The 26,660-nt window shown below is 46.0% G+C and overlaps 9 protein-coding genes across 17 annotated transcripts; 4 read left to right on the top strand and 5 right to left on the bottom strand.

The window, feature by feature from the left end:
* The first annotated feature begins 1,125 nt into the window (after window positions 1–1,125).
* On the top strand, window positions 1,126–3,502 carry LOC108085640 (uncharacterized). Of its 3 annotated transcripts, none has more exons than XM_017182325.3 (4): window positions 1,126–1,331; window positions 1,915–2,311; window positions 2,962–3,239; window positions 3,343–3,502. In XM_017182325.3, exons 1-3 carry the CDS (start codon window positions 1,226–1,228, stop codon window positions 3,158–3,160), a joined length of 702 nt encoding a protein of 233 aa, XP_017037814.1. In that variant the 5' UTR covers window positions 1,126–1,225; the 3' UTR covers window positions 3,161–3,239; window positions 3,343–3,502. The 3 variants fall into 3 exon arrangements, with proteins under 3 accessions (XP_017037814.1, XP_070142858.1, XP_070142859.1); XM_070286757.1 differs by lacking the exon at window positions 2,962–3,239 and adding an exon at window positions 2,366–2,482 and having other exon boundaries at window positions 1,130–1,331; XM_070286758.1 differs by lacking the exon at window positions 2,962–3,239 and having other exon boundaries at window positions 1,131–1,331.
* Window positions 3,503–3,631: 129 nt separating this feature from the next.
* On the top strand, window positions 3,632–5,470 carry Tango9 (transport and golgi organization 9). The gene is made up of 4 exons (XM_017182322.3): window positions 3,632–4,001; window positions 4,082–4,229; window positions 4,295–4,448; window positions 4,518–5,470. The coding sequence occupies exons 1-4, from the start codon at window positions 3,934–3,936 to the stop codon at window positions 5,294–5,296; spliced, it is 1,149 nt and encodes a 382-aa protein (XP_017037811.1). The 5' UTR covers window positions 3,632–3,933; the 3' UTR covers window positions 5,297–5,470.
* Window positions 5,456–6,691, bottom strand: GC2 (Glutamate Carrier 2). 2 transcript variants are annotated; one of them, XM_017182324.2, is made up of 3 exons: window positions 6,525–6,691; window positions 6,335–6,469; window positions 5,456–6,268 (listed from the first exon to the last, which is right to left on the bottom strand). In XM_017182324.2, exons 1-3 carry the CDS (start codon window positions 6,560–6,562, stop codon window positions 5,500–5,502), a joined length of 942 nt encoding a protein of 313 aa, XP_017037813.1. In that variant the 5' UTR covers window positions 6,563–6,691; the 3' UTR covers window positions 5,456–5,499. The 2 variants fall into 2 exon arrangements, with proteins under 2 accessions (XP_017037813.1, XP_070142793.1); XM_070286692.1 differs by having other exon boundaries at window positions 6,335–6,456; window positions 6,525–6,662.
* On the bottom strand, window positions 6,583–11,530 carry GC1 (Glutamate Carrier 1). Of its 3 annotated transcripts, none has more exons than XM_017182323.3 (6): window positions 11,370–11,530; window positions 9,862–9,921; window positions 8,086–8,220; window positions 7,511–7,996; window positions 7,305–7,445; window positions 6,583–7,247 (listed from the first exon to the last, which is right to left on the bottom strand). In XM_017182323.3, exons 2-6 carry the CDS (start codon window positions 9,918–9,920, stop codon window positions 7,103–7,105), a joined length of 966 nt encoding a protein of 321 aa, XP_017037812.1. In that variant the 5' UTR covers window position 9,921; window positions 11,370–11,530; the 3' UTR covers window positions 6,583–7,102. The 3 variants fall into 3 exon arrangements, with proteins under 3 accessions (XP_017037812.1, XP_070142792.1, XP_070142791.1); XM_070286691.1 differs by lacking the exon at window positions 11,370–11,530 and adding an exon at window positions 11,063–11,081; XM_070286690.1 differs by lacking the exon at window positions 11,370–11,530 and adding an exon at window positions 10,724–10,864.
* A 285-nt stretch (window positions 11,531–11,815) lies between these two features.
* Window positions 11,816–14,214, top strand: LOC108085634 (uncharacterized). Of its 3 annotated transcripts, none has more exons than XM_017182320.3 (5): window positions 11,816–12,181; window positions 12,244–12,572; window positions 12,624–12,875; window positions 13,101–13,833; window positions 13,887–14,214. In XM_017182320.3, exons 1-5 carry the CDS (start codon window positions 12,022–12,024, stop codon window positions 13,943–13,945), a joined length of 1,533 nt encoding a protein of 510 aa, XP_017037809.1. In that variant the 5' UTR covers window positions 11,816–12,021; the 3' UTR covers window positions 13,946–14,214. The 3 variants fall into 3 exon arrangements, with proteins under 3 accessions (XP_017037809.1, XP_017037808.1, XP_017037807.1); XM_017182319.3 differs by having other exon boundaries at window positions 12,624–12,908; XM_017182318.3 differs by having other exon boundaries at window positions 12,624–13,833.
* Window positions 14,215–14,498: 284 nt separating this feature from the next.
* On the bottom strand, window positions 14,499–16,192 carry aurA (aurora A). Its single transcript, XM_017182321.3, has 3 exons — window positions 15,928–16,192; window positions 15,544–15,874; window positions 14,499–15,488 (listed from the first exon to the last, which is right to left on the bottom strand). Exons 1-3 carry the CDS (start codon window positions 16,042–16,044, stop codon window positions 14,668–14,670), a joined length of 1,269 nt encoding a protein of 422 aa, XP_017037810.1. The 5' UTR covers window positions 16,045–16,192; the 3' UTR covers window positions 14,499–14,667.
* A 93-nt stretch (window positions 16,193–16,285) lies between these two features.
* LOC108085629 (zinc finger protein 420) lies at window positions 16,286–18,129 on the top strand. The gene has a single exon (XM_017182311.3). The coding sequence runs from the start codon at window positions 16,414–16,416 to the stop codon at window positions 18,109–18,111; it is 1,698 nt and encodes a 565-aa protein (XP_017037800.2). The 5' UTR covers window positions 16,286–16,413; the 3' UTR covers window positions 18,112–18,129.
* Window positions 18,130–18,388: 259 nt separating this feature from the next.
* On the bottom strand, window positions 18,389–22,616 carry LOC108085628 (arginine/serine-rich protein PNISR). 2 transcript variants are annotated; one of them, XM_017182309.2, is made up of 9 exons: window positions 21,971–22,616; window positions 21,601–21,910; window positions 21,368–21,542; window positions 20,886–21,122; window positions 20,604–20,706; window positions 20,224–20,280; window positions 19,660–19,787; window positions 19,368–19,593; window positions 18,389–19,310 (listed from the first exon to the last, which is right to left on the bottom strand). In XM_017182309.2, the coding sequence occupies exons 1-9, from the start codon at window positions 22,509–22,511 to the stop codon at window positions 18,505–18,507; spliced, it is 2,583 nt and encodes an 860-aa protein (XP_017037798.1). In that variant the 5' UTR covers window positions 22,512–22,616; the 3' UTR covers window positions 18,389–18,504. The 2 variants fall into 2 exon arrangements, with proteins under 2 accessions (XP_017037798.1, XP_017037799.1); XM_017182310.2 differs by having other exon boundaries at window positions 18,390–19,307; window positions 21,971–22,615.
* Window positions 22,617–23,240: 624 nt separating this feature from the next.
* On the bottom strand, window positions 23,241–25,880 carry bor (ATPase family AAA domain containing bor). The gene is made up of 5 exons (XM_017182339.3): window positions 25,488–25,880; window positions 24,861–25,335; window positions 23,974–24,798; window positions 23,710–23,908; window positions 23,241–23,640 (listed from the first exon to the last, which is right to left on the bottom strand). Exons 1-5 carry the CDS (start codon window positions 25,702–25,704, stop codon window positions 23,548–23,550), a joined length of 1,809 nt encoding a protein of 602 aa, XP_017037828.1. The 5' UTR covers window positions 25,705–25,880; the 3' UTR covers window positions 23,241–23,547.
* Window positions 25,881–26,660: the final 780 nt, after the last annotated feature.

The following is a 26,660-nucleotide window of genomic DNA, read 5'->3' as shown; positions in this document are numbered from 1 at the left end:
CACGAAACTCTCGGGGTAAGTGCTTTATTTTTTTTGGCCACTTCCACCTTTCGCTAGGCATGGCCAGGCCCGAATCGTTAACTAATTACGCTTTAATTAACGCAATAAATGAAAAACAAAAGATGTAAATAGAGACACAAAGGCAGGCGGGAAAGCAAACAAAAAAACCGCAAGGAAAACCATTGCACAAAATTATTAAATTTGTTGCATGAAGGAGAACCGAATCGTGGCGAGACGAGACGAAGCGAGAGTCGCAAAAACGGGGAAGTTTAATAACATTTTGAATAATGAACAAAAAGAAAAACAAAAAAAAACAAAAAAACAAAAAAAAAACTGATTGGTTGAATGCAGCGCTAAAAATGCGAAACGAATGCACAGAGCAGAAATCCACATGCCACACGCGAAAAGCGGAAATGTCTTGGAGCGAGATGCCGCATTTTGTTTTCCTTAAACTGACGCTTTTAAATAATGTTTCCATACCCTGTCAGAAGGTGTTGTGCATTTGTTTTAATTATATTTTTCAAGTAGATGTAATTTAATGATTAATTTAATTTTAATTTATAAGTCTTACTCTTTAAAAACACTTCTAATCCCCAATTGGATCCCCCACTGCATGTGTTCTTGATATTTAAAAATTATTAGCTTAAAATCAACTATAAAGGAAATTATTCTGGGTTTTGCTAATAGATTTTAATATACAATTATGGTAAGAAAGAAATAAAAAGGGAAATGAATACAAAATAAATTAAAAACTGACTTAACAGTCAAAAATCAAACACTTAAGAACAGTATTTTAGAAAATATGGCTAAACTATCGACCTAATATTCATGAATTAAAATATTATAATCATAAATTAAAGGGTATCTAATGCTTCGATGTCTATGTTTTTATTTAGCTTTTTCGCTTGGCAATGCCAATAAATTTTCATCTTATCACGAGTGCAGTACAATTAAATATTTTTATGCTCAGCTATTGACCAGATTCTCACTACCTCTCTTTCTCTGGAGCTCGCCTCTCAGTCTTTCTTCTCTTAGGCCGTCTCTTTCGTTCGCCAACCGGCCATCTCTTTCTCTGAGCTTTCAAGCCGCGCTTATATGCGCTGCGCAGCCGCAGACGCTTCGTCAGTTCAAATCTTGGCTAGCAGCTGTTCAGACGTGTTCGGAATCCATAAAATCGCGGCTCCTAAATCTACAATTTGTGTTGAGTAATACTGAAGAGTGCACCATGTCGGGATTACAGAATGGCATTCTCCTCTTGATGGCCTGCAACTTATTGCTGGTCGTCTACGTGTCGGCCAACAAGCAACAGCAGCAGCGCCAGCAGAACCAAGGTAAGGGACTCCCAGAAAAAGGCAGGTGCAACTGATTGGGCGGGGAGACTCGGAGAAATTTTCAATGCCAAGTGCGAGTTCTTAAACGAGCGGTTCTAGCCGGGCCAAAATAAACCTGTAACCGGTTGTGGGGAGCTCAGTTATGCCGGCGACTTCCTAAAGATGAGTGAACTCTACCATTTTTTGTAGTTCGTTGGGCATAGAGATGGATGTAACGGTTACTTTTATAGAAAGAAAGCTTACAAATTCTGTGGAAAGATCGACTCAAAAGGAAATAAAAGGGTTTCCTGCAGTGGAAAATGAAAATCTTGAAAAAATGTTAATTAAAAACACTTTTTTTTTAAATCTAAAAAGAAATCTATAATCCATAAATAGTTACCTATTATTTCTATGCCAGTTTCTTAACAAGAATGTTATTACATTTTTTAAATGTCTCCTAAAATTTACATGGGGTAACCAAACCAAGTCGACCTCTCTTAAGATCGCTTTGCCAACATCTTTGAAATGCCTTTAATAGCTCATCGGAAACGGTAATTTACTTTAGTTAAATGTCACCCAAAAAAAATCGTTTACTTTGTTTCAGAAATCTGGGAACAAGACCTTTCGGACACCTTTAAGATCGAGGGCAGCGACCAGGGCATTCAAAAGGTGAACCTTAAGTGTGGCGCCGACTCAATGAACGTGGTGCTGGAAACGGAGAAGCCCTTCACGGGCGTGATGTACACGCGGGGCAGCTTCTACAAGCAGACGCCGCCGTGCTTCATGAAGCCCACTGCAAGCCAGGGAGCTCGCTCTTTGGAGATGAACTTCCAACTGGACCAGTGTCAGACGCTGCGGGAGGGAGACCTCTACACCAACATCGTGGTGATCCAGAACGATCCAGAGCTGATCACGCCCGGGGACTCGGCCTTCTCGCTGGAGTGCGACTTCCGGCAGCCGCGCAGCCTCGATGTGGAGGCCAGCATGCAGACCAGGGACAGGTAAGGTGGCGGCACTGAGTCCGGAGCTCTTGATTACAATCTGATCTGCAATAGAAATCCGCAAAAGTTGCGCGGAGCACGCGGTGGAGCCCGCCAGCGCCAATAGAACCCTCCAACCACTCTCAGATCTTCCCTCTTCGACTACCAGCACCTCCAATAGCTGTACATAAGGTACAAGAGAGATGAGACCATTTATTTATTGCTTTCCCAGACTAAAATCGAGCCTAGTAGAGCGCTTAACTAACCCTAAATAAAGCAACACAATACAAGTGCGGTCAAAATATAATGGGTTTGGAAAACCAAAGGCATAAGTGAAAGTTTAAAAAATCTGTACAACTAAGAAAGTTTATATTTTAGAACCTTTACGGTTTTTAAAAAAATCTGAATACTTAAGACTATAAAGTCTGGTTTTAATGCAGATATATTTTTAATATAAAGTGTATAGTTTTCCGAAAGTATTCCAAATCATAATTTATATCTAAACTTTCCCAAATATTTTATTATAATATTTTTTTTTAAATGACAAGTTTTTAGATAACAATTTTTAGATAGCTCTGCAGACAAATACATATATTTTTGACGTATTTTGACCGCATAATTATAGTACAAACTCATAGTTCCACACAAACCCACCTGCATACATTCCACAGAGTGGCCACTGGCTCCAAAATCACACTCACTAGTCCCGATCCCGCGGCTCCCACGGAACATCTACACAACTCGGTGGTTAGCAACAGCGACACGGTCGAGTACATACCAAAGTTTAGCAGGCCAAATAGAACCATACACCTGGGCTCCGTCGAGGAGGTGGAGCTGCCCTCCTCCGGACATTCCCGCGACGAGCTCTAGGAACACCTCACTGCACTCAGCACGACACAAACACGACAAAAACACAATCACAACACTTGAAAAACACTCCAGAGTACAGGTGAGACGACAGGACACGCTTTTACGTTTGCTATTTATTTTTATAGTGATTGTCTTTAAATTAAAGTTATATTTCAATATCATATTCCCTGACTTATTCACAGGAAAATCGCTCACAATGCAACGGAAGCGCCAACGGAGGCAAATTAATGGCACTTGAGCGGCGAATGCACTAACACCACTTCATGTATTTTCATTTAAATGGTTTTTCATTTCCTGTGATATTTTTTAAGTTTTGAGTTTAATAAAAATCTTGAAGAAAAATGTGAGATTTATTCAAAACCAAAAAACCGTTGCAATGGAGTGACCAATTATACTAAAAAGACTTTTAAAGTATGTTTCGGTATATTTCAGCTATAATTCTTTGGTTTGTTACAAAGCCCCATTTGCAGTCACACTATATTTGCAAAGCTAGAAAAATAACAAAAAATAACAACAAAGACCAAATAAATGTTAGATTAGACGCAAATTAATTGTTATTAGGTGTTTGTTTGACCTTGAGAACAGCAAAAAGCACCTGAAATTCGCAACACTGATCCCTGAGAGGGTGTGCAAAAGTCCGCCTGGCCGGATCGATTCCGCACTTTGCACTGCGCAGTCACAATTTGGCGAATTGCACAAAGAACGTCATTATTTGTAAATCGAATTAAGCGAACGTTTGCGTTGTCCAAAAAACAGATAATTCCCCCTGCAGAATGGATCATCGCGTTTTCCTGTCGCTGATCTTTGTGCTCAGCGGCACCTTCAATGTCCTGGTGGTGAAGTAAGTGTCGAAATACGAGAAATGTTCCTTGGAAAAGTGAAATAAACAAATATGCACCTGCCTGTGCATGTTGTTTTCAGGTGGGCCAATCAGCAGCAGGTGCTTGGCAGCGATGGCCAGCTACACGGCTTCCAGCATCCGGTGGTCTTTACCCTGCTCATGTTCCTGGGCGAGTTTCTGTGCTTTCTGGCCTTCAAGCTAATCCGCCTGATCTCCAGCCGCCGGGGGGTAAGTGCTGGAAAAGCAATTTGGCCATCAAACTCTTTTAATTCGATTGATTCCTCTTGCCACAGCCGGGCACCGAGCTGGACAGCATTCTGGGCCAGGGCAGCAACGAGTTTAGCCCCCTGAGTATGCTTTTGCCCACAGTGTTGGACGTTATTGCCTCCATTCTTTTGTTTACCGGCCTGTACTTGACTTATGCGACCAGCTTCCAGATGATAAGAGGTGCGTCTATCACTCGCCGTTTTATGTCTCTTATCTGTGCTCACTTTGGCTGACTCATCTTCTCCGCAGGCGCTGCTCTCATCTTCGTCGGCATTTTCAGCACCATGTTCCTGAACCATACGCTTAGCTCGCGCCACTGGCTAGCCATCTTCACCATCACGTGCGGCCTTCTGGACATCGTCTCCCTGGACGTTCAGCGCGTTGATTACGACCGTGTTACCCTACCGCATACGGACCACAAATCTATCCTGACCGGGGACATGCTTATCATCATTGCCGAGATCCTGCACGGCCTGCAGTACGTCTACGAGGAGAAACAGCTGAAGACGTCGAATGTGGCTCCGCTACAAGCCGCCGGCTGGCAGGGCATCTTTGGTCTGATCATCACCTCGCTGCTGGCTGTCTGCCTGCACTTTGTGCCCACCATGAATCCCTTCAACGAGAGCTCGCGCGCCGTCTTTGATGACTGGAGCGACCTGTTGACTGGTCTGCAAGGCAATCCAGCTTTGATCTTAGCCCTCATTGGATTCACCGTCTCGTGTGCCCTGTACAACTTCGTTGGCCTCTTTATTGCCATGTACTCCTCCAGTGCCAACCGGCTGCTGGCCGACGGTCTGCGCGTCTACTTCATCTGGGTGTTTGTCGTCGTGATGGAGTGGGAGTACATCAATATAATCACCATCATGGGCTTTATGATTCTACAAATGGGCATCATCTTGTACCGTCAGGCCCTGTTCCTCGACTGGTATCGCGCTGCAGTGGCTCGTTGGCAACGCGCTCGCTACGTGGACTTGGGTGCCGACGGCAACACGGCATCTCCCAATAGCCGGCCAGCAGATGTAATCTGAGGCAGCAGCATAGAAGGACTGACAACCGTACGCGGTGGATTGTGATATGAGAGATGGGCTGGCAGATCAACCCTGGGCTGATTCATAAAGAATACTTATCGATTGTAAACGTTTAAATTTGTAGAATCATTAAGGAAATACACACAAAGCATACATACATATGTTTACCCAAAATTCTGCATTACCAACTGCAATTTATTCTGTTATATAGATTTATGTTTGTCCATACCCAATATGGTCTCTCCCACGCCTAGAAAGTAGAATGTCTGAGCAATACCGAATAAGGGGCCCACCACCATCACCCGGCACAGACCGCCTTTGAAAAATGCAGACACGCCTTCGTTGTACAGCGTCTTGCGGACACAGTCCATGATGCCATCGTATTTCTGGCCGCCCGAGGCCTGCAGGCGGGTCTTTATAACGTCGAGCGGCGTGACAGTAAAGGCCGCCGTCGTTCCTGCCTCATATCCGGCCATCATGGACCAGTAGAAGACCGCTTCGCCAGAGCCATCGGCCTTTCGCGGGCCTAGGTTGTTAATGGAGGCCATCAGCGGGAAGTAGATCACCGAGAACGTGACATCTCTCACTCCGGTGGCACCCACGCCCTTGTACAGCCCAAAGATGCCCCTCTCCCGCAGGAGTTGCTTGGTCAGGCCCAGGGCTGTCACTTTTTTAACCTCCTGCCCGGCTGCACGGGCCGCTGTGGCCACCCGACCGGCGTCCTGCATCTGAATCTTGAGCAACTCCATGGGCGTGGTAACTACGATCTGGAACAGACCGGCCAAGCCGCCGGCTAGTCCTGCTCTGGGCAACGAGACAACTCCTTCGTTGGTGGACAGGTGGTAGCGAAAGTAGTCGTTGGCCGCCAGTTTTATGGCCTTCTCGGGCGTGATCAGCAAAATGTTGATCGCCGAGCCCCGGTACATGCCAAAGAAGCCCTCGCTGGCAATTGTCTTGCGGAAGCAATCGGCGCTAGGAGATGAGAGGTGAATGAATGATACCAGTCCAATGATACTGACAACCCCTGACCGCACTCACATGCTCTTGTACATGCGTTCGCCATTGGGTCCGATCGGCTGGTTCTGCAGGCGGGTCTTGACCAGATCTAGGGGGTACACACAGGTGACTCCTATAACGCCGGCAATACCTCCATTGATTATCTTGGGCAAAATACTGTAAGGAGTTCAGGCGGTGGATGGATAGCTTTCCAACAGGGCAGGCAACTTACTTAAACTGTGCTGGCTTCTTTTGTTCACTTTGGCCCATGGTGTTCTCCAAAATACCAATTTAAGAATTTTTCATATTTATTAGATTTTATTAAATATTTGCTATATATTTCATTTGTTCATGTCTGACGTTTTTCATAAAGTATACATTGGATTTAGTCATGTTCTTGGTTGCTACTAAAAGTTTAACTTTCGCCTGGCAGCAAAGGAAAATGCATTGATAATACAATTTGAGGCAAAACGTTTGTGGGAAAGTACACAGAGAGGTGTGCCCAAACACAACAACAATTATAAATTACACTTTCAAACAAAGTATATACGTAATATAAGCATTTTGCAACATCTTATTGTCATTGGGGAGCATCAGTTGGTTGTCTTTTGCCCTTTGATATATATTGAGAGGATTAATGGGACTGGGAGGAACTTTAACAACTGCATATGGTAGCTTTACTGTCTAGTGTGTGTGCTTACTACAGACGTTACGACTTTACAATTACATTCATGGACAGCTTTAACAACATTTAAACACGATATACACATTCAACATTTAGAGAGTAGACTTGAAATACTTCTCCTATCTCTACTTCTTCTGCACACCTAGCAGACCCTCGGCCACGCCCAAATAGTAAACCGTTTGGGCAATGCCAAACAAGGGAGCAATCACAATCATTCGGCAGAGACCGCCCTTGAAGAAAGCCGTGGGACCCTCATGCTTCAATGTCTTCCTGCAGGTTGATCAGTGATTAGTCGAGGGACAAATGGAAGCGAATAAATACACTCACGTGATGCAATCGGATATGCCCTTGAACTCCTTCTCACCGTCGGCCTTTTTGATTGCCTGCAGGCGCGTCTTGACCACATCGAAGGGATTAACCGCCAGGGCAGCAGTGGAGCCCGCAGCCAAACCCGCCAGGAAGGAGCACCTGCAGAGCGCACACAATAAAAATTACATATCATTAAACATCAAACGAAAGTTAGTAAATCTCACCAGAACACCGCCTCGCCAGAGCCATCATTGCGACGTGGTCCCAGGTCATTGAGTGTGGCAAACAGCGGGAAGTAAATGACAGAGAAGGTGACATCCCGCAATCCTGTGGCTCCGATTCCCTTATATAGTCCGAAAATACCCTTCTCCCGCAACAGCTGCGTCGCCAGCTGGGTGGCCGACACCTTCTCCACCGTCTTTCCAGCAAGTTTGGCTGCCGCCGCCACTCGGCCAGCGTCCTGCATCTGAATCTTGAGCAGTTCCATGGGCGTGGTGACTATGATTTGGAATGCTCCGGCCAGACCGCCGGCAACCATTTGACTTGTCAGGGGCAGCTTGCCATCCTTGGTGGTCAGCTTGTGGCGGAAGTAGTCATTGGCAGTTAACTTGATGGCCTTCTCAGGGGTGATCAGCAGGATGTTAACGCCAGAGCCGCGGTACATGCCAAAGTAGCCTTCGGCAGCGTACGTCTTGCGGAAGCAATCGAACCTGCCAATTTAGAATTTTAGATACCTTTCACTATCTATTCTGTTTTACATTCTCTGGAAACTAAACCCACAATAATCGTTACTACTTACATGCTGTTGTACATGCGTTCTCCATTGGGACCGATTTGCTGATTCTGCAGCCTCGTCTTTACCAAATCCAGGGGAAAAACACATGTTACACCAATGATTCCTGCGATGCCACCGTTAATGATCTTTGGCAGCAGACTAAAAGAACAAAAATAAATTATCAATTATCTTTTTAACAACAAACTTAATATCTATAATCTATAATATATCTATAACATCTATATTTTAAACTATTATTTAAACCTTAAACGTATTAAAAGCAAAGTAATCTAGATTTTAAAATATTATTTAATCCTTAAACTTATTGAAAGTTCTATTAGTTTGGATTGCAGAGATTACTTTTCGAGTTTCGGTATCTGAAAGAACTATTTTACAAATTTATCAGGGGTGCCAAAGAATTTGAAAATTCCTCTAATTTATAACCAAATGTTTAAGTTTAAGTCTATTTATATTTATAGCACTCCAATTTTATTATTTCCGAACTTAACTTATTTTTAATATATATTGTTTGTAGGAAGTCAAGAAAAAACCCAAAAAGAGCATACACTAGTCGGTGCTGTGATTTTCGCTTGGCTAATTGACAAATATTTGCCCTGCGTTAACTTTTGCATTCGCTGTGCATGTGAAGTGCCGGCAACAGCAACAAAATGTAAACAATGCCCGCCCAGATTGGCTCTGAACTTGGCCCACTTCACCGCTCTAAAGGTTCCGCAATAATTGGTTTATCAGCCGAATAAGAAGATCAGCAGAAAGGTCAAATGGGTTGCCGCCCATTAATAAGCAAGAAATATTTTGGGATGTCTGCCAACATCAACATCGCAGCCAGTTTATATAGGATAGAATATATCTAGACTTAGCTTGGGTCTATTTTCGTTTTGCAATTGTCAGAATATTTTTGCGAGAGAGAGAAAAGCAAAAACAAAAGTGCAAAATGCAATCATATTATGTCATAGTATGGCTCTGCCCCTGTCTGTGGTTTTGTCCTAAATTTATTGAATTGAAAATGGAGGAGGCCGCTCGATGGGGGGAACGGGAAGATAACAGTGCCAAATTGTCTGTTGGCTGGCTGCTGAGGGCTTCACTTCAAAACCAAAATATGTATAGATGTCTATTCAGGTGACAAGTGATGATACAATATTAACAAACAAATACAGTGTGCCTTGGATATGTAGGAAAATGCGTTTTCAAACTTTAGAAGTTCATTAACCCAGATACATGATAAGGATTTACTAATGAAGCTTATCAGAACACACCCCAAGATGCAATGTTTGTCATGCAATATTTAAATGCAGTAAAGATAATATTAATAATTATAAGCCTATGCATTTAAGTTCTGAATTATTACCAGTATATATTTAAAAACTTACTACAACTAAGTGAATAATTTATTATTTGATAATATTTATATAAATGTAAGACATTTAAAGTGCAAAATGTTTGTATACTTCAACACAAAACCACATTTGGAGCTTAATGCTGTGTTGAATATAAGTTTATTATAAAATTACCTAAAATAATAAGAAAGAAAAATAACTTTTTAACGATTTAAAACTGTAATTAAAGTTCTAATTAATACTAATTTTAAGGTTTCTAAATTCTATTTCAACTTTTTAATGCCCAAAATAAGATATAGGCGATTCCCAAGTAAAATTTTACTTGCTAAAATATATTGTTTTTTCTGTTCAACCTTCCATAAATATAATTCCCAAAACAAATAAGTAATGTTTAACTTTGCGATTACATTTCTCAGACTAATTAATATGTTTATTGCAAACTTACGCGAATTGCTGTTGCTGTGGCTGCTCCAGCGGCAGTTTGTGGATCGCATTGCCCGACATTCTGCGGAATATATAGATACGCACACTCGTTAAAGATACTTTTGTTCAATGTGTGCAAAGAATTGGTGCAAACTGGTTTGTTTAAAATTAAAAAAAATATATTCACAAATAAGCACTACTGTTTTTAAGTTACCCCAATTAAACAATAAATATTTATGAGCACATTAAACGGCTGATAGGGCTGAATAAATAATGCACTTATTATAACGCCAGTGATAAGCGCGGGACGAGGCGCGGGCCAAAGTTTATTGACATGCCCAGCCTCGGGCCCCACGGAGATTAGCAGCATATCAATAGGGTGCCATTAGCCTGCATTCGTGAATAAATATTAAACAAATGCCTTCGTTAGCACAATTACACTTGAGTGCTAAAAAAAAGAAACAGTTGGACAGGATTTTTTGAGTGTTTTGAGGTAGTATTACACTTTATGCTATGTAGGAAATACACCTATGGCAGGAAATATTTCAATTTAATTTAAAATAAACATATTTTTTTTATTGAAAACTGTAATTAACATTTAAATATTACCCTGGAATCTGAAATTATAGCAAGTGTCTTGTATTTAGGATAAAAGCTGTGTTTGAGGATATTTTCTAGGACTCCTGAGGCCCATCAAAAGGAGCAAAATAACGAAAATATTTAAGAATTCAAAGTAGGTTTTATATTTTAATTATAACTAATTTAATTAAATTATTATAGAACTTGAGTTAACACATTCTGAAGTATTTTGATCTGAGATACTGCTTAAAGTCTACGTAATCAGATATCAAATCCATGTTTTAAATGCAAAGAAGTAATACTACCTTAAACCCGCTCAACTGGCAAGGCCGAATAACGGGTTTTCGAGCAGATAAGAGCGACTCTATTCTTTATCTCTTCACTTTTTTGGGGTCTAATTTAAGGTGAAAGATATCAGCTTGATGAAGGAAGTTGGCCACACACAAGTTATAAACTTCTAGGGCGATAAAAGGAGTATGTATATAGCAAAACCATTTAAGATTGCGGCTTCAAAGGTAAATTCGGCACGGTGTTGTTGCCGTGTCGTAGCAAGTTATTGATTATTGCCCGAAATGGCGAATTCGGGTCGAGAGGGGCTCGACGGCGACGGTTTATTGCGAGTTTACAGTGCAGCCGCGTGTTACCTTTTCGGACAGGTGATACACTGCTTCGATTTGTGATAACTGTTATTGGGGACACTCTCGGCTTTGGGGGGCACTGGAGCTGCAGCAACAGCAACCACTTGTGCGAAACTTTACGTAATTTGTCGTGTTTATCACAATTCTCGAGCACCTTTTAATAAATTGAATTGATTGCCGCACACTCTCCTGATACGCACACACGTTTGCATGTGTGTCTCTCTGGGGCCATTTAAATGTTTAAATAAATTCCTCCCCTCACGCCCCCTCGCGAATTTTTGCCCCTCCCGCCTCCACACGCGTTTCAACTCACATTTCAAGAATTGATTATTTGGTGTGCCGCTCGTTAATTGACTTGTTTACTTTAAACTTAACAGTTGCTGCCGAAAAACAACTAATATTCGTTGGCTATTAGACTAAATTAAACCTATTTATTGATATTCTCTTCGCGCGTCGCTCGCCGTTCGTTGCTCTCTGGAGTGACCGTGGGGTTAAAAAATACCTGAAAGCCAGATGCTGCCGAAGTCTGGTCCCACTAAAATAATATTTGAGTAATAATTCTGGAAGGACTTTTTTTAATTTTAAGCAAAGTATTTTTAAATGGTTAAGAATTTATTTAAAGCTATTTTTTGAAAAATTTATTTTTTAAAAACTGTTTTTTTCAAGACACACAATTTCTAGTATAAGTCTTTGAATAACACAAGTTGATTAAAGAATGCTGTTGTAATAGTAATTTCTGTCAACCTTATCTCAGAACTAAAATAAATTTAAAAAAATACCTGTGATTTATTTTGAAATTCCAAAACAAAGCGCTTGTCGACTATCGGCGTTATGCAACACTAGCGCCGCGGAAGCACAACAAAAGGATTTCGCAACACTAGAACTTTTCTGCTCTATAAATTACATTCCTCAACAAAAAAAAAAAGTTGTAAACAGCGATTTACTAACTAAAACACAGTGCAAACATGAGCTCCGCTCGTTTTGCGCGCTCCGGACGCGTCCGCATCTGCATTCTGATGAGCATGTTCATTGTGCTCATCATGATGATAGTCATTTACCAAATGTCCCAGCACCAATTGGACGAGAGCCGCGCCTTCCAGGAAGGTCTGAACGTCCAAATGCAATGTGAGTGGGGCAGTTCCGCTTTAGATAATTCCATTAGCCAACATTTCCGGTGGTATTTGCAGCGCTCACCGCCGAAAAGGTGACTGCGGAGAAGCGGATGAGTTTGCTGCGCACCGAGAAGATGAGCCTGCAGGAGAAGTACGAGGGTCAGCTGGCGGAGGCTGTGCAGAAGCAGCAGGAGATAGAGCGAGCCCTGCAGGAGAAGTTCGACGCACAACTAGAGAAATACAAACTGCTGGAGGGCAAGTACTCCGATCTGGAGGCGGAGTGCCTTAAGAGCAAGAAGAAACACATCGAGGACACCAACGCCTTTGACCAGAAGCTGCAAAAGCTGCTGGCCGATGTGCACAAGGACAAGGCTGGCAAGGAACAGGAGGTTTCGGCCTGGAAGGTGAGATTTGTGATTGATAATCGCTCAAAGTTAACTATTGACATCATTTAGGATAAGCTGGAAAAGCTGCATCGCGACTCGGAGCACAAGATACACGCCTTGGAGGCCACCATCTCAGAGTTCAAGGCCAACTGCCAATATGTGCCCAAGGTGCAGCCAGCAGAGGCTCCGGCCCACGACCACCAGCAGCAGCTTCACAAGCCGGCGGACCTTACGCCCACAACGAGAAACTCCAGTCCAGCCCAACAGGCTCACAGCATCGAGAAGCCGCGCAACGAGAAGTCCTTCGATGCCCAAGTGCAAGTGAGTGACGGCGTCTACAGGATCGGCGGCGGGGTAAATCTTCTAGCAACTAACCCAAAACAAAACCAAAAGCAAACTAACGCAACTACTAACACCACGGTTAAGAGCAATGGTGGCGGGGCCAAGGATCAGGCGCAACGGCCGGAGCGGGAGCAGCTGCCACTGCTCACCTTCGCCGTTCGCAACAACCACAGCCTGATAATAAACTCTGTTGAAAACTTTCAGATTGTCCCTGAGAAGCAGCAGCAGGAGGAGCCGCAGCTATCCGGCGGTCCCATTTCCCCGCTGAGTGCTCCCCGCAAGAGCAGCACTCAGTCATCGGCCGGCGAATTGGCGGTCAAGAGCGCAGGCGATGCTCCGAATGCCTCTGTGGCCCCCAAGATGAGCAGCAGCGGTTTGCCGCCACTTGCTAAGCCGCCGGCCAAAACGGAGCGCAAGCTGCCCGAAAACGTAGCCCCCATTCCTGAGAACTTCGAGGACAACAAGATGGATGCCAAGGGTGATGCTGTTGATATGGACACCGCTGCCGAGGAGCTGCCAAAGAACGAGAACAACAATCGCTATGCAAATGCCTTAAATGAACTGGAAAACACCAAAAATCTGGGTGTTGCGCCCAAGCCTAACGAGGACTCTGGCGGCCACGAGGTCAAGGATGCCTTGAACGAGCCCAGCTTTAATTTACCAGCTGCCGGAGGGCAGAACTTCTTTGATGGCGAGCTGCCAGCACCGGGTCCCGGGCCCGTGCCCGATGAGCCGGCCAAGCATATGGCTGAGGCAGCTGGCGCTGGTGGCGGTGGCGAGGGCGATGAAGATGAAGATGTTGGCGATGTGGCCGTGAAGCAGCCGCAGCATCTGCTCGACACGGACAATCTGAACAACGAAATAGTGGCCGATCAAGGCAAAGAGTTTGCCGAGGGCGGTATTCATCTGGAAGATGGCCTTGATGAGGATCAGGATGGTGAGTGAGAATAAATTTAGAGACTTCAATTTTACCTTCAAATGATTTTGCAGAGGATGACTACTCGAATGTGGCGGCGCGCAAGAAGGGAGGCGAGGCCATTAGACATTAAGTAAAAAGAATTTTCGTTTAACATCTACCGGCAAGTGTGCAAAGGAATAGAAAACCAACCCCTCCTTAGCTCCTTAGCTTAGATTTCATGGATCTAAATAAGACACTTAATTGAATATGTATAATAATGGGAGATTATACAGCCAGATCTATGTATATGGGTGGGAAAGCACGCCCTACTTAGTTGATAAGTAAAGTTCAAGCTCATGATTCACGATCTTTTTTAAACGGAAGCGAAAGTTAATAGAATGAACAAAGTTCTACACAAAATTCTTGCTCGTTTATATACATTTACATATATTTTACTGATCACAAATTTCGCTTATCTCAAGGAACAACCTTGCTGTTTGCTGTTTCCTCTCCATCCCCGTACAATCCTTGTTTGTACTTGGTTTTCTGTGATAAAAATAACTCGCTGCACTGCATTTTGGGGCAATGTGTTGCCTGTGTTTTTTGTCGCCGCTCTCGAAGGCCAACGCAACTCGACTCATTTTAGCCATGTAAGCCAGGAGATTGTACACACTTAAACACAGAATTCGAAGCACACGCAGAACTTTATTGGTATTGATAATAATAATAAAAATAAACATAAACTAAATACATAAACGTAAATTTCTTGCAATTTTCAAGTTGCCATAATTAAATTAAGCGGCGAGAACTATAACTACAACTATAAACTTCAAACTAAAAAAGGAAATAATAACTGAAGGCAACTCAAAGCGATCACTGTGTGTGCGCCAGGATCCACGGGTGCACTATCACCTGGTCGAGCGGCAGACGATGCTGTGGATTGAGGACAAGCAGCTTGGAAATCAGATGGGCGGCCGCCTTGGAGATGTGCTCGGGCAGCTTGTAGTCCACCTTAAGGATCTTCTTATACGTCTCGTCGTAGTTCTTCGAGTAGAAGGGGGCGTGGCCCACCAACAGCTCAAAACAGAGCACGCCCAGACTCCAGAGATCGACGTTCTTGGTGTGCGGCTTGCCCTGGACCATTTCAGGCGGCAGGTAGTCCACGGTGCCGCACAGCGTCATCCGCATCGAGTTGGGTTCATGCACAGACCAACCGAAGTCGGCTATCTTCAAAACGCCCTTGTGGCCCAGTAGCAAGTTCTCCGGCTTAATGTCGCGGTGGATAATGTCCCGCTCGTGCAGATAAAGCAACGCTGAGCACAGCGCCTGTATGTATATGGCCGATTGGCGCTCATCGAACCGCTTCAGCGGCTGCGCCTGCAGAGCATTGAACAAAGTTCCCTGTGGCGCGTACTCCAGGATCAAGTAGATGCGCACATCGTCATGGAAGTAGGCATACAGGCGCAGGATATGCGGGTGCCGCAGGTGCGACTGGATCTCGATTTCCCTACGAACCTGATGCTCCACATTGGACTCACCAATCTGGCGCTTGAACAACACTTTAAGGGCCACCACGAATTGGGACTCCTTCTCGCGAGCCAGATACACGTTCCCGAACTTTCCGCGTCCCAACTGGCGTCCAATATCAAAGTTGTTTAGCTCCCAGGTCTTTTTTGGTTTTTGTGGCTGGTTTTCTGTAGAAGATTTGATAGATTAGTGATAACCTACGGGAATAAGCCATATACCCACCAGTCTTTCCTTTTTCTTTGTTAGCGCTGGTCGAGTTGCTGGATGCAGTGGCTGCCCCTGCGTTAGCACTAGGTTTTTGAGTTGGGGCCGCATCCGCCTTCTTGATGGACGCCACCGGAGCTGGAGCCACAAACTCCGAAGCTGCCTTCTTCAATGGAGCCGCAGTGGGCACCAGTGGTTTCTGAAGCTTTGCTGCAGCTGTGGAGGAGGATCCTGGGCCTGCTTTCAAGGGAGGCCGCATGCCACCCGCTGTTGTCGTAGCACTCCTGATCCCTGGGCCTTGAGCCCCCAAAACGGGCTTGCTGGCTGGTGCCGAATTCTCGCTAGTGGGCTGGGTTCCAACATTTTAGGAGGATCGTTTCAATTGGGGGGGGCTCTACATACCTTCTTGGGCAGAAGCAACATCTTCTTTTGCATGTTCAGGACGGCGCCCGCCGCTTCCGGCTTTTGTGCCAGGGCATTTTCCTTGGGGCGCAACACATTGTTGGGCTGCTGGGACATGGCGACACGCACAATAAACAGCAAACGAAACACAATTTGGTAAAATAAACAAGGTTAAAATGCGCTATTGTGTAAAAGCATTCACGATCCTGTGAAAATAAAATGCCGTTCGTTTGAATTATGAAGCGGGTGTGTCGGCGCGGCAAGGTGAATGTCAGTTGTGAATACAAATACCTGTGACCTGTGAACAGTCACCGTTATGGTATGAGTGGGTAAATAAATTTACAAATAATTTAAATAAATAAACCATAATAATACAAAACATAATAAGCAAAATTTCGTTGAATTATTTAAATAAAACAAATACAAACAAAACTAATATGGTATATGATGGTATTTATAGTATTTAATGTCCTTTGGTATTTCTAAATGTCTTACGAGTGGTCACACTTTGTTTTGTTTTTATTTACAAACTGCCTGAAATGCGAAATTATGGACTCCACCGACATAAACCTTAATATTAGTACCTCCTCCTCCTGTCGCGCCTGCCTGGGGGTGGACGAGGCCAACACAAGTCTTTGCCTGTACGACGAAATCGAGTACAACGGGATAAACATGGAGTTGTGGCAGCTTTTGCTGTTTGTCTCCAAAGTGAAGATGGCCGAGGATCCGAATCTTCCAGCCCAGATCTGTCAGACCTGCGCCCAGCGGCTAATCAGCGCCTACGAGTTTATCCTGGATGTGGAAAACTCAGAGAAGAAACTGCAGAGTCTGTCCCTGCCACAAGCTGAAGCGGCTGCGACCAAGCCGGACGAGGGGCATGTGGAGGTGGTGGAGCTGATTGACCAGGAGGAAGTAATTGATATGGAGGACTTCCTGCCTGCTGGTTACGAGGAGCAGCAGGCAACCCTGGGGGAGTTGACCGAGGCTCCAAAATGTGATGTGGAGGATCAGCAGCTGTATGCCGTCGCTGATCCAGACTCTGAAACGGAAATTAAGGAGGACGAGGTTAACGCGGATGATGGTCAGCTTGGAGTGCCGCCAAATCAACATGAGATCACTCTCCCGCCAGCTGGATCTTCCAGGCTGGGCAGCCGTCTGACACATTCGAGTAACTTTATGTACAAGTGCGATATTTGTCCACGTGTCTTCGCCAAGAGCGAGTCCCTTCGACGACACTTTGACCTGGCTCACCGAAAGACGGCGGACATGGCTGCCCAGGAGTTGGCGGACGAGAGCAGCGGCACCGGCCTGCTCACCTGCGAGCATTGTCCGCGCACATTCAAGCGCCAGGACACGCTCCGGCGACACATGCTGGCATTCCACCCCGACGCACCGCTAGCTTCTGGGCCCGAGATGGAGGACACTTCGCCTCGCAAACGTGTTGCCAAGCGTCGAGATTGTCCCCATTGCGGCCTTAGCTTCCCTGCGTCCAGTCTCACCATTCACATCCGGCGGCACACCGGCGACAATCCGTACAAATGCACCCAGTGCGAAAAGGCCTATCCCCGCAGCCAGGATCTGACCCTGCACATGAGGCAGCACACGGGCGAGCGACCCAGCCAGTGTAAGATCTGCTCGAAGAAGTTCATTTCGCAAAACAAACTGGCGCGTCACATGCGTCTTCACACGGGCCAGCGGCCATATGTCTGCGACAAGTGCAATAAGGGCTTCGTGCAATCCAACGACCTCAAGATCCATATGCGACGCCACACGGGCGAGCGGCCGTACCACTGCGGCGTGTGCGGTGATAGCTTTGTGTGCGGCTCCCTGCTGACTATCCACCGCAACCAGATGGGCCATTACGAAGTCGGGCACAAAGAAACGGGCGCAGAAGGCTCCAACCTGAACGATCCGTATGTAAATGCCCGGGTGAGTAAGCGTCGGGCAGAGGACATTGAACGGATGCGCTTGCAGAGGGCTACCGAGGATCAAATTCAACAGCCAATGGAGGTTACTTATCAGCAGAAATCGCCACCTATTCTTTCCTACAAGTGCGGTGTCTGTGAGATGAATTTCAAGAGCGGTGCCCTGCTGACCATCCATCGCAATAACATGGCTCATTACGAGATCGGAAAGGTGGACTATGGCGACCCCTTTGGGGAGAAGCAGAAAAGGGTTAAATAAATCAACTATCTTACTTAACATTTCTATTTTTTGTAGCCTATTCTGTTTGATTTTTGTTTTCTGGTTACGGATCTTTACTTTTAGTGCCTATTCCTGTTTTTAAGTATTAATTAGATTTAAAATACAAAAATAAATTAACTTTAGACCTTTACTAAAAGTTGTTAAATTATAAATTAAGAAAGGAGTCAGTTTCATTCCTGCAGGATTCCTCAGGGAATCGAAAGCAATCCCCCACAAATCCTCTAGAAATTCTCATACAAATGTTTGCTTTACGTAATATTTTTATTAATTAAAAGCTGGGGTTAAAACTGTTTACTGAAAGCATCTTAAACAGAAGAAAAAAAGAGAATAATATATATATGTATACTTTAACAGTTAGCGGTTGTCATTATCTTAGTGGCGCTTGCGCGAATGCGACGCGGAAGAAGAGGAGGTGTACGCGTTGGAGCTGGATTTGTGGGTGCTGCGCGATTTGGATCGTGATCTCGTGCGGTGCCGCTGACGTCCACTGGTGCTGCTGCTGCCATGGTCATGGCCACGGCTACTGCTCTGTCGCGAGGAGCGGTGGTAACTGCTGCTGCCGCCATCATCCTCTGCCGAATGGCTTGAGCCCCGATGTCGCCGCTGTCCCTGTCGGTGACTGTTACTGCTGCCTCCGCTATAGTGTTGGCGGTCGCGACGTCGTTCCCGATCGCGTTCCCGATCTTGCTCCCTTTCTCTGTGACGATCGCGGCGGTTGTATTTGCTGCGACTGCTGCTCCCATGGCTGCGGTGCCCGCGACGAGTGCTTCGCTTGCTCCGACTGCTGGATGTCTTGGAGCCACTGTCGCTGCTGGAGCTGCTGCTGTCCTCGCTGTCGCTGCTGGAACTGCTGCTCCCACCACTGCTGCTTGAGGAGGACGATGTGGACGAGTGGCGTCGCTTGCTTTTAGATTTGCGCGACGATTTATTGACCTTATTCAGCGCCTTGTCGGCCGCACTCAGCATGGTGGCCACCGATTCCGGCATCTGCAGCAGATTGGTGGCCGGATTCGGCACGGGTTTCATCTTGGGCGGGCCCGAACTTGAGCTCACACTGGGCAAGGGAGCAACTGAGGCAGCAGCCACCACCTGTTGGACATAGCTCTGTGACTGCTGTTTGCCATCCTTGTTATCGCTGAAGCGAGTGGTGCGCTCCTTGCGACTGGGACGTTTGCCTGCTTAAGATCAAGACGATTAGTGGAGCTGCCAAAAGACAGAGACAGAGTTTTACAAACCATTGTATTGCTGCGGCTTCTCGTTGATTGGGCGGCTGGCTGTCTCACCGAGCGACTCGGGATTGGCCACCGGGCGACGCTGCTCGCTGACAGTATCGGAGCGCTCCAGCTCGCGCTTTCGATGCCGTTGCAGGGTCTGCTCATCGCGCTGCTCCTGCTTGGCCACGCGATCCTCGATGTCGTCAATGACTCTTTCAAAGGATCGTTTGCTGCGCCTTATGCGAGCCTTGAAAAAGAGTGTAGAGGATTGTTAAATATGAGAAAATATTTAATGTTTCGATGGTCAACGCACCTTCAACTCTTCCGCGCTTAGGTGTACGCTTTTATCGACATCCTTGCCAGCATCTGCCTGGCGCTCGCCATCCTCCTCGTCCTCATCCTCTTCGCTTTCGCTGGAAGAATCGCCATAGGCAGCTAAACCTATAATTCAAATCAGTGAAGTGCTAATTGTGGCTAACCAGACATCGATGTATGAAGAGATTGGGCGCAGTTTTAGTTATATTTTTTGATTTTATTCAGGGATCGTAACAATTATTAATAATTTTTAATTAATTTACTGATAACTCTTGTTAGCGATCCCTGTTACAGAAAGGGGTAGGGGAAAAGGAGGCAAAGCCTTTGGCTATTTCTATGAGAGAATAAACCAAGCCAAAAGACTTGATTGTTTGGCTGGGCTCAAAGTTATTTGAAGCTAGGAAAGGGCTTATTAATCCAATTTGTTTGTCATTAGAGAAGGGTAGGGATACAAAAAGATGACAGAGGGGGATAAATAGAGTTCAAGCATAACTCAGACTACCTCTAAACAAACAAAAAGAGTGCAAAAGAAACTTACAAACTATGGATTTTGATTACTTACCCAAGTTGCCGGTTATGGAGGACAAGGCGCTTTTGCGAATCACTTGGGCTGATGACGCTTTTGATTTACACATAGTACATACATATATATATAGGTATATATTATATATTACGATTATAAGATTCAGCAAGTGATTTCATATTGGTTTTGTGTTCATAATTAGGATTCAGAGATTAGCAGAGACAAAGGATTATTAAAAGAGGTGTTAACGCGCGCTCGCCGATATTCGTATTCGTTTTCGTATTCATTTTTTCTGGGTCATCCAATCTTGGATCAATGGCTATATTTCTAGATAAACTACTTACACACTCACATAAACACGCGCGAGCGCTGGAAGAGATCGGTTTTGGGTGAACTTAAGTGTATTGCAAATAATGTACCTTTGGCGCGGTGCGCTTTCAATGTCTCGCCTGCAATGGCCGCAATCTCTTCGTTTGTGGTTTCCAGCAGGATTTCGGTTAGTGTGCGACGCACCACAAGCATCTACAGATGGGTATTGGGTATTCATAGATTGATTTTCAACTGTACAATAGGGGTTGGGGGTCTTGGGTTTTGGATGTGCCGCCAGCTGGCCAGGGAATGAAAAACCAGAGCAGAGCTCGATTTCATCGCCTGGCTGGAGGGCACAACACATCCCGGGTCAAATGGTGTTTGATGCCTACCAGATCCGCCAGTCTTTCTTCGTAGTTTTTACCATTGACATCGTCGTCTCCTTTAGCCGCTGCTGTTGCCGGTGCCTTCTCCACTGCCGCCCTGCTTCCGGCTTGATTATGCTCCTCCTCGTCGCTACTGCTGCTGCCATCATCGGTGGCCTTACTTAACAATTCATTACCTATTTGCTGCTGCTCCTGCGCCGCCACACCAGCAGGCAGGCCAATAGAATCTTCGCTGTCGCTGGCCTGAATTTCAAGGGCATGTTTAATCGAAAGTCTTCACAACAACCTTCCGCTACTATTTTTTGTCTGTCTCGGTTTCAGTTTGGGTTTATGTTTGCTCATTAAAATTCTGTTTAGTTCAGTCCCGTTCGGGTGAGGAGTGAGCGACCAATTGATGTGATATGTGTGCGCCTAGTTTAAGGCACTTTTTCGGTCCGTTTTGAGAGTCAGTTAACCCTGCAAGCCCTGACCACCATACCCATACTTACCAAGTTCGAGATGTTCAATAGATTAACAGGTGTTGTTAGTGTTTTGCTTGATACTTGCTTAACGTGGAGATCGGTCTCAGCATCAGCCGTATCTGATGGCACATTGGAGGTGGAGGAGGACTGCTGGCGCTCTAGCTGCCGCTGTTTCTCACGCTCCATTTTCTCCAAGCCCTCTCTGTAATATATTATCAATGAAAGACGATAGAATCTAAGGTACATTCCTCTGCCCTCACCTTATCCAAGCTGGCAACATTTTTCGTTTGTTGGCATCAATCTCACTGCTGGCACCACCGCTTTCTAGGTGCTGCTGATGCTGCGGATGTTGCTGTTGCGATTGCTGCTGATGTTGCTGATGCGTTGCGAGCTGGTGTGGCTGCGCTGCCTGTTGCGATGACTGCAGCTGCAGCTGTTGATGCGGCTCATTGGGATTGCTGACGTTGAGCTTGAGTAGCGAGGGAATATGTGCTGTGGGATTGCCTGTGCTGGTAGCTTTTCCGGGCTGCGTGTGCCAATTGCTCCATTGCTGTTTGCCCAGCGTGGCAGCTGTTAGGGAAATGTTTCGCGATCAGATCTTAGCATCGGCCCACTTTTATGGGTACTCACCAGCTTCGCTGGATGCCGGCACAGACAGGGCTGGCGTCTCATTCACTGCCAGCCACTGGGATTGCGTAACTATAGGAGCCGGCGGCGGTGGCGTTTCCGCACCGTGTCCTCGCTCATTGTCATCATCCATGTCCATGTCCGCTTCACCGTGCTCCTCCAGGATGGGATACCCGGCCCGCACCACACTAGGCAGCGGCATGGCCATCGTCTGTTGGTGGTAATCGCGCACATTGCCAATGACCGGCGGCGGCGGGCATGCTGACACGGCCATATTGACGGCTGCGGGACCAGCGTCCCTCATGTGGATCCACTGTTGGGCGAGCTGTGCCCAATCGATGCCGGCGCCGCCTTGCATGGCCAGCGGCATACTGGTGGCCATCAGGGGGTTCACGATGCCCGGGCCGCCGCCAGCGGGCAGCGAAAAGTGAGGGGGTGGCGGCGGGGGCTGCGACAGGAACTGATTGTGGCCATGTCCGTGGCCGTGGCCATGAGCATGCTTGTTGTAGCCCAGATCGGCGTTGCCGTTTCCGCCGGGAAACATCTCTACAGTTTGCCTTGATTGAAACGGTGAATTACTGAACGAGTTCTTAGTTTTTCAAGTTTTTCCACAGTTTTCCTTCCATTTTTCTTTTTTTGTAATGTGGCCAGGCAACGCCTAAAAATAGACCGTTTATTTTTGACATTGATGCGTATTATCTGTTCTGCGGCAGCTGGTCACACTTCCGCTTCAAACCGTTACTTTTTAAAAAATACCCTTTTTGTAAGGGAAATTATTTATCAAACCAAAACAACACATTTTTTAATTTAAAAAAATGTATAAAGATTGTTTTTTAATAAAAAAAAATAATTTTTTTTAATACTTTATTTGTATATATTTATTCTCATAATTTCCTATGAATCGACAAAAGACAAACCCAGAAAACATGTTGGAAAATGTTATTTACTATTTTGTAAATAAAAAATGTATGATTTAAATTTTAATTTATTAAAAATCTGTATTTTTCGGATTACTCTATCGATTTTAAAACCTTTTTCGGATAACGTAAGCTTCCCTCTATCAAAAACAAAAAACATTTTAATCAGATAATTTTTATATATATTTACTTCATACTCATTTATAGGAAAACACTGCGGAACGAGTCAAATTAGTGGCCGCGCCAGCGAGAAGTTTAATATAAATCTCTCACAGTGCTGGCGCGACGGTGGCCAATTGAAATGTGTACGCGTCCAAAGCTTTAACATACGAAATTCAACCAACAACAACAGCGGGTTAAACTATACACCTCTTATTGTACACACCTATTGAGACAGTTAATGCAAGCTTATAATACAATCATTCAGTGGGTAAAACTTAATTGTATCCATAGTCAAACACGGGAGTCCCTCATCGAATCCTGTACAGGTTGTTAAATGCACACATCAAGGTTGATCTCGGCCGATATTTAGCTAAAGCCCTGTGCGTTACCAACTTAAAGTAAAGTGACTAAACAACTAAGACGTTTCGAAGGCAGTGAACAGGCGTGGGACTGCTGCATCTACTACATCAAAACATAAACTCCACAGCCAGGGAAACAGCCTCACAGCTTGTTGGCAGTGATGGTAAGGGGCGGGGCGGCGGCACCACTAATAGATTTGTGATCGGCGCGCTCCTGATCCGAAAGCCAGGCCATCTGCAGATAAAAAATTTAAAAATATTTCAAATTAATTGAAAGAGAAACGCATATTTAGGCAACACCCACCTTCTGTTTGTGCTGCTGAGCAGCAGAGTGACACCTGTCCAGCACCATCTTCTCGGTTAGCAGACCTTCTTCGGAGGCATAGACTGCTGCCTGCCAGGACACGCCCAGCTTGGAGATTTCACGACCCGACATACCCTCGCACAGAGCGGCCATCCTTGAACATGTCTGTCCATAGTCAAAGGTGTCCAGCTTGAAGCGCCTGAAGGAAGATACAAAAACTTAAGCCACAATATCTTGAAAAATCACCTCATAATTACAACTTACTTTGCACCTGCTGTGGCCGGCTGCAGGACATATTTATCGAAATAGAGACGCAGCAAGCGCTCGCGTTCTTCCAGGCCTGGCAATGTGAACTCCACCATCTCGTCCAGACGATCGTTGATGGCATAGTCGAACTGCTCGGGTGTGTTGGAAGCCAGCACAAGCATGAACTTCGGGTTCTGCTCGGAGGTGCGGTACAGGAAGGCGTTGAGGGCAGCACGCAGATCCTCGGAGATCTTCTCCGAGGAGCGCTTGCGCAGGAAAGCATCCGCCTCATCCACGAAAAGCAGCAGGCCCCGGCGCGAGGTGTGCGACCAGTCGAACACCTTGTGTATGGCCGTTACGCCCTCCTTGCCCATGGGCGCCACATCGCCGCCAGTCATGATGGCAAAGTCCATGCCCGAGTGCTCAGCCAGCTTCTTGGCGAACATGGTCTTGCCCGTTCCAGGCGGTCCATGCATCAGCACGTTCCTATACATGCCTCGGTTGATGCGCGTGTTCTTCGTGGCAATGGCAATGTCACGCAGTCGCTCCTCCAGCTTGGGATTCAGCACGACGCCCTGCAAGGCATCGGCAGGCTTGGCGCGTAACCGCTTGAAGTAGTTGAGCGGGTGCTTCAGGGCGTCCAGGAAGGCGAAGCGCGAGGTTTCCCCCACCAGAGTTGGCTTGCCAATGCGCGCCTCCACATATCGAGAGACTACCCCAGTGGCTCCCTTGGCAGAGTACACACCCAGAGCCAGCAGCGAGAGTCCACCGGCCGCAGTCAGTACCTTGTCCCAGTCGGTGAGCATGGCCTCAGCGCCAGCGCCAATCACGGAGCCAGCGGTTCTGGGGATCAGAGAGAGGAAATAAGTAAGTCGCTCATGTTAACCCAAAAAATGGAAACCCACTTAATGCCCTCCAGTACGGTGGTGCGGTGCTCCTGCGCTTTGGTTCGGATCTTCTCCAGGTTGATGTCCCGGTTCTCGCGATCCACTCGGGCCTTGGCTCGCAGCTCGTGCTCCAGGAGCTTGAGTCGGTTCTTCTCCTTCATTTCGATCTCATGCTCGATGGTCTGACGACGCATTGCCTCCTGACGCTGAACGCTCTCCTCCTGCTTGCGCAGGTTTTCCTCCTGCACGCGCTGCTGCTGCTTGAGCTGATCGTCGTAGCGCTGGCGGGAGAGCTGGTCCTGGTATTGGGCGCGTTGCTGCTGCTGCTTCGTCTCCTCGATGAGCGTCTTGCGGCGCTCCTCGTGGTCGATGCGCTTTTGCTCGACCTTGGCCTGCTCAATGTGCGCCTCGTACTCCTTGACCTTGGTGTTGTACTCGGACTGCCGGGTGGCCTCCTGCATCTTGGACAGCTCCAGGGCCTCTCGGGCATGTTCTGCACGAGATTAACATAGATTACACCACACACTCACACACCTAGTCGGACTCAAACTCCCGGACACAGGCGCACGCACGCACACGCAAAGTTATGCCGCGATAGCATGGCGCATGTCGGTTATGCAATTGGCTGACGAAATTTCTGCTTACTTGAACGCTCGAGAGTCTTGGCGGCATCCGCCGCCCGCTCCAGCGCAGAGGAATCGAAGCGGTACGCTTCCATCGCCTTGCGCTCCGCCCGGCTCAACTGCTGGTCTCCGGACTTATCGCCGGCCGTCCTGCCTTCCGGATCGGCCCCTCCTCCGTCCAGACCAGCTGCCGGCTCCTGCTGCGGCTGCTGACGATTCCTGCCCAATAACCACGACATGGTTGCTGTTCCTGCTCACTCGCTGCTCGACTCGACGCTGATGTGGAGTACGCTTCTTGCGTGTTTCAATCAAAGGACAATTTTGTTCAACAAAACCAAAATATTACGAAATGTGGTCAGCTTTTGCTTTTCCATTCAGAGAACGTGATTCTAGAAGTGTGTGACCAGGTTCAGAAAATAATTGCGTGGAAAAATACTGAAATCATACCGTGGTCATACTTTTCGCAAGCAACAGTTGGTCGGCAGCTTTTCTGATATTTCAAAAATACTGTTACTTTTTTCAATGAAAAATAAAATTAACTGAAAATAAATATTGTTAATACTGACAAGAGACATACAAATATTTAATGTCTGAAATTATTTTTATTTCTTTTTTATGTTATACAGTTTTAATTAAAACAATTTACATATCATGCCACTTCAAGGTAGCTAGCTAAACGTGGATTACCAGACATTAAACTCCATGTGTGGACCACACAAACAGCGCATATCTGCAAATATGGAACAGTTGAAGGCCTCTGCAAAGGGATACAAGCTGGCCACGGCTTGATTCAGACGCAGCTCGCCCGGTTGATCTCCATAAACGTCATGGAAATAACCAAATAGATTCTGGGCCAAGTTCATGAAGAACAATTGCTGCAACGGTATATGGGTGAAGCTCGGCTGCTCCTGGCTGTATTTGGCACCCACACCGAAGTACACATCATGTGTCAGCTTCAGAGCTGTTACATCTTCCACTGGCTGGTAATTGCCGTAGTCAGAATATTTGCTAATCATATACACAGCGTGTCTGTAGTTAGGATTTAAATTAAAGAAGAGAAACTGGTTGGTTGGTTTTCCATCGCCATCATATATCAGGGCCTCGGGGTGGAGAGATCTGGCCATCTGCCGGCCGAGCATAAATCGAAGATGGACTTGAACCTTTCGTTAACCTTCAGCTCGAGCTCGTACAGGAA

Source organism: Drosophila kikkawai, chromosome 3R (assembly GCF_030179895.1).
Source record: "Drosophila kikkawai strain 14028-0561.14 chromosome 3R, DkikHiC1v2, whole genome shotgun sequence".
Taxonomy (NCBI): Eukaryota; Metazoa; Arthropoda; class Insecta; order Diptera; family Drosophilidae; genus Drosophila; species Drosophila kikkawai.
This window is presented reverse-complemented; position numbering and strand designations above follow the sequence as displayed.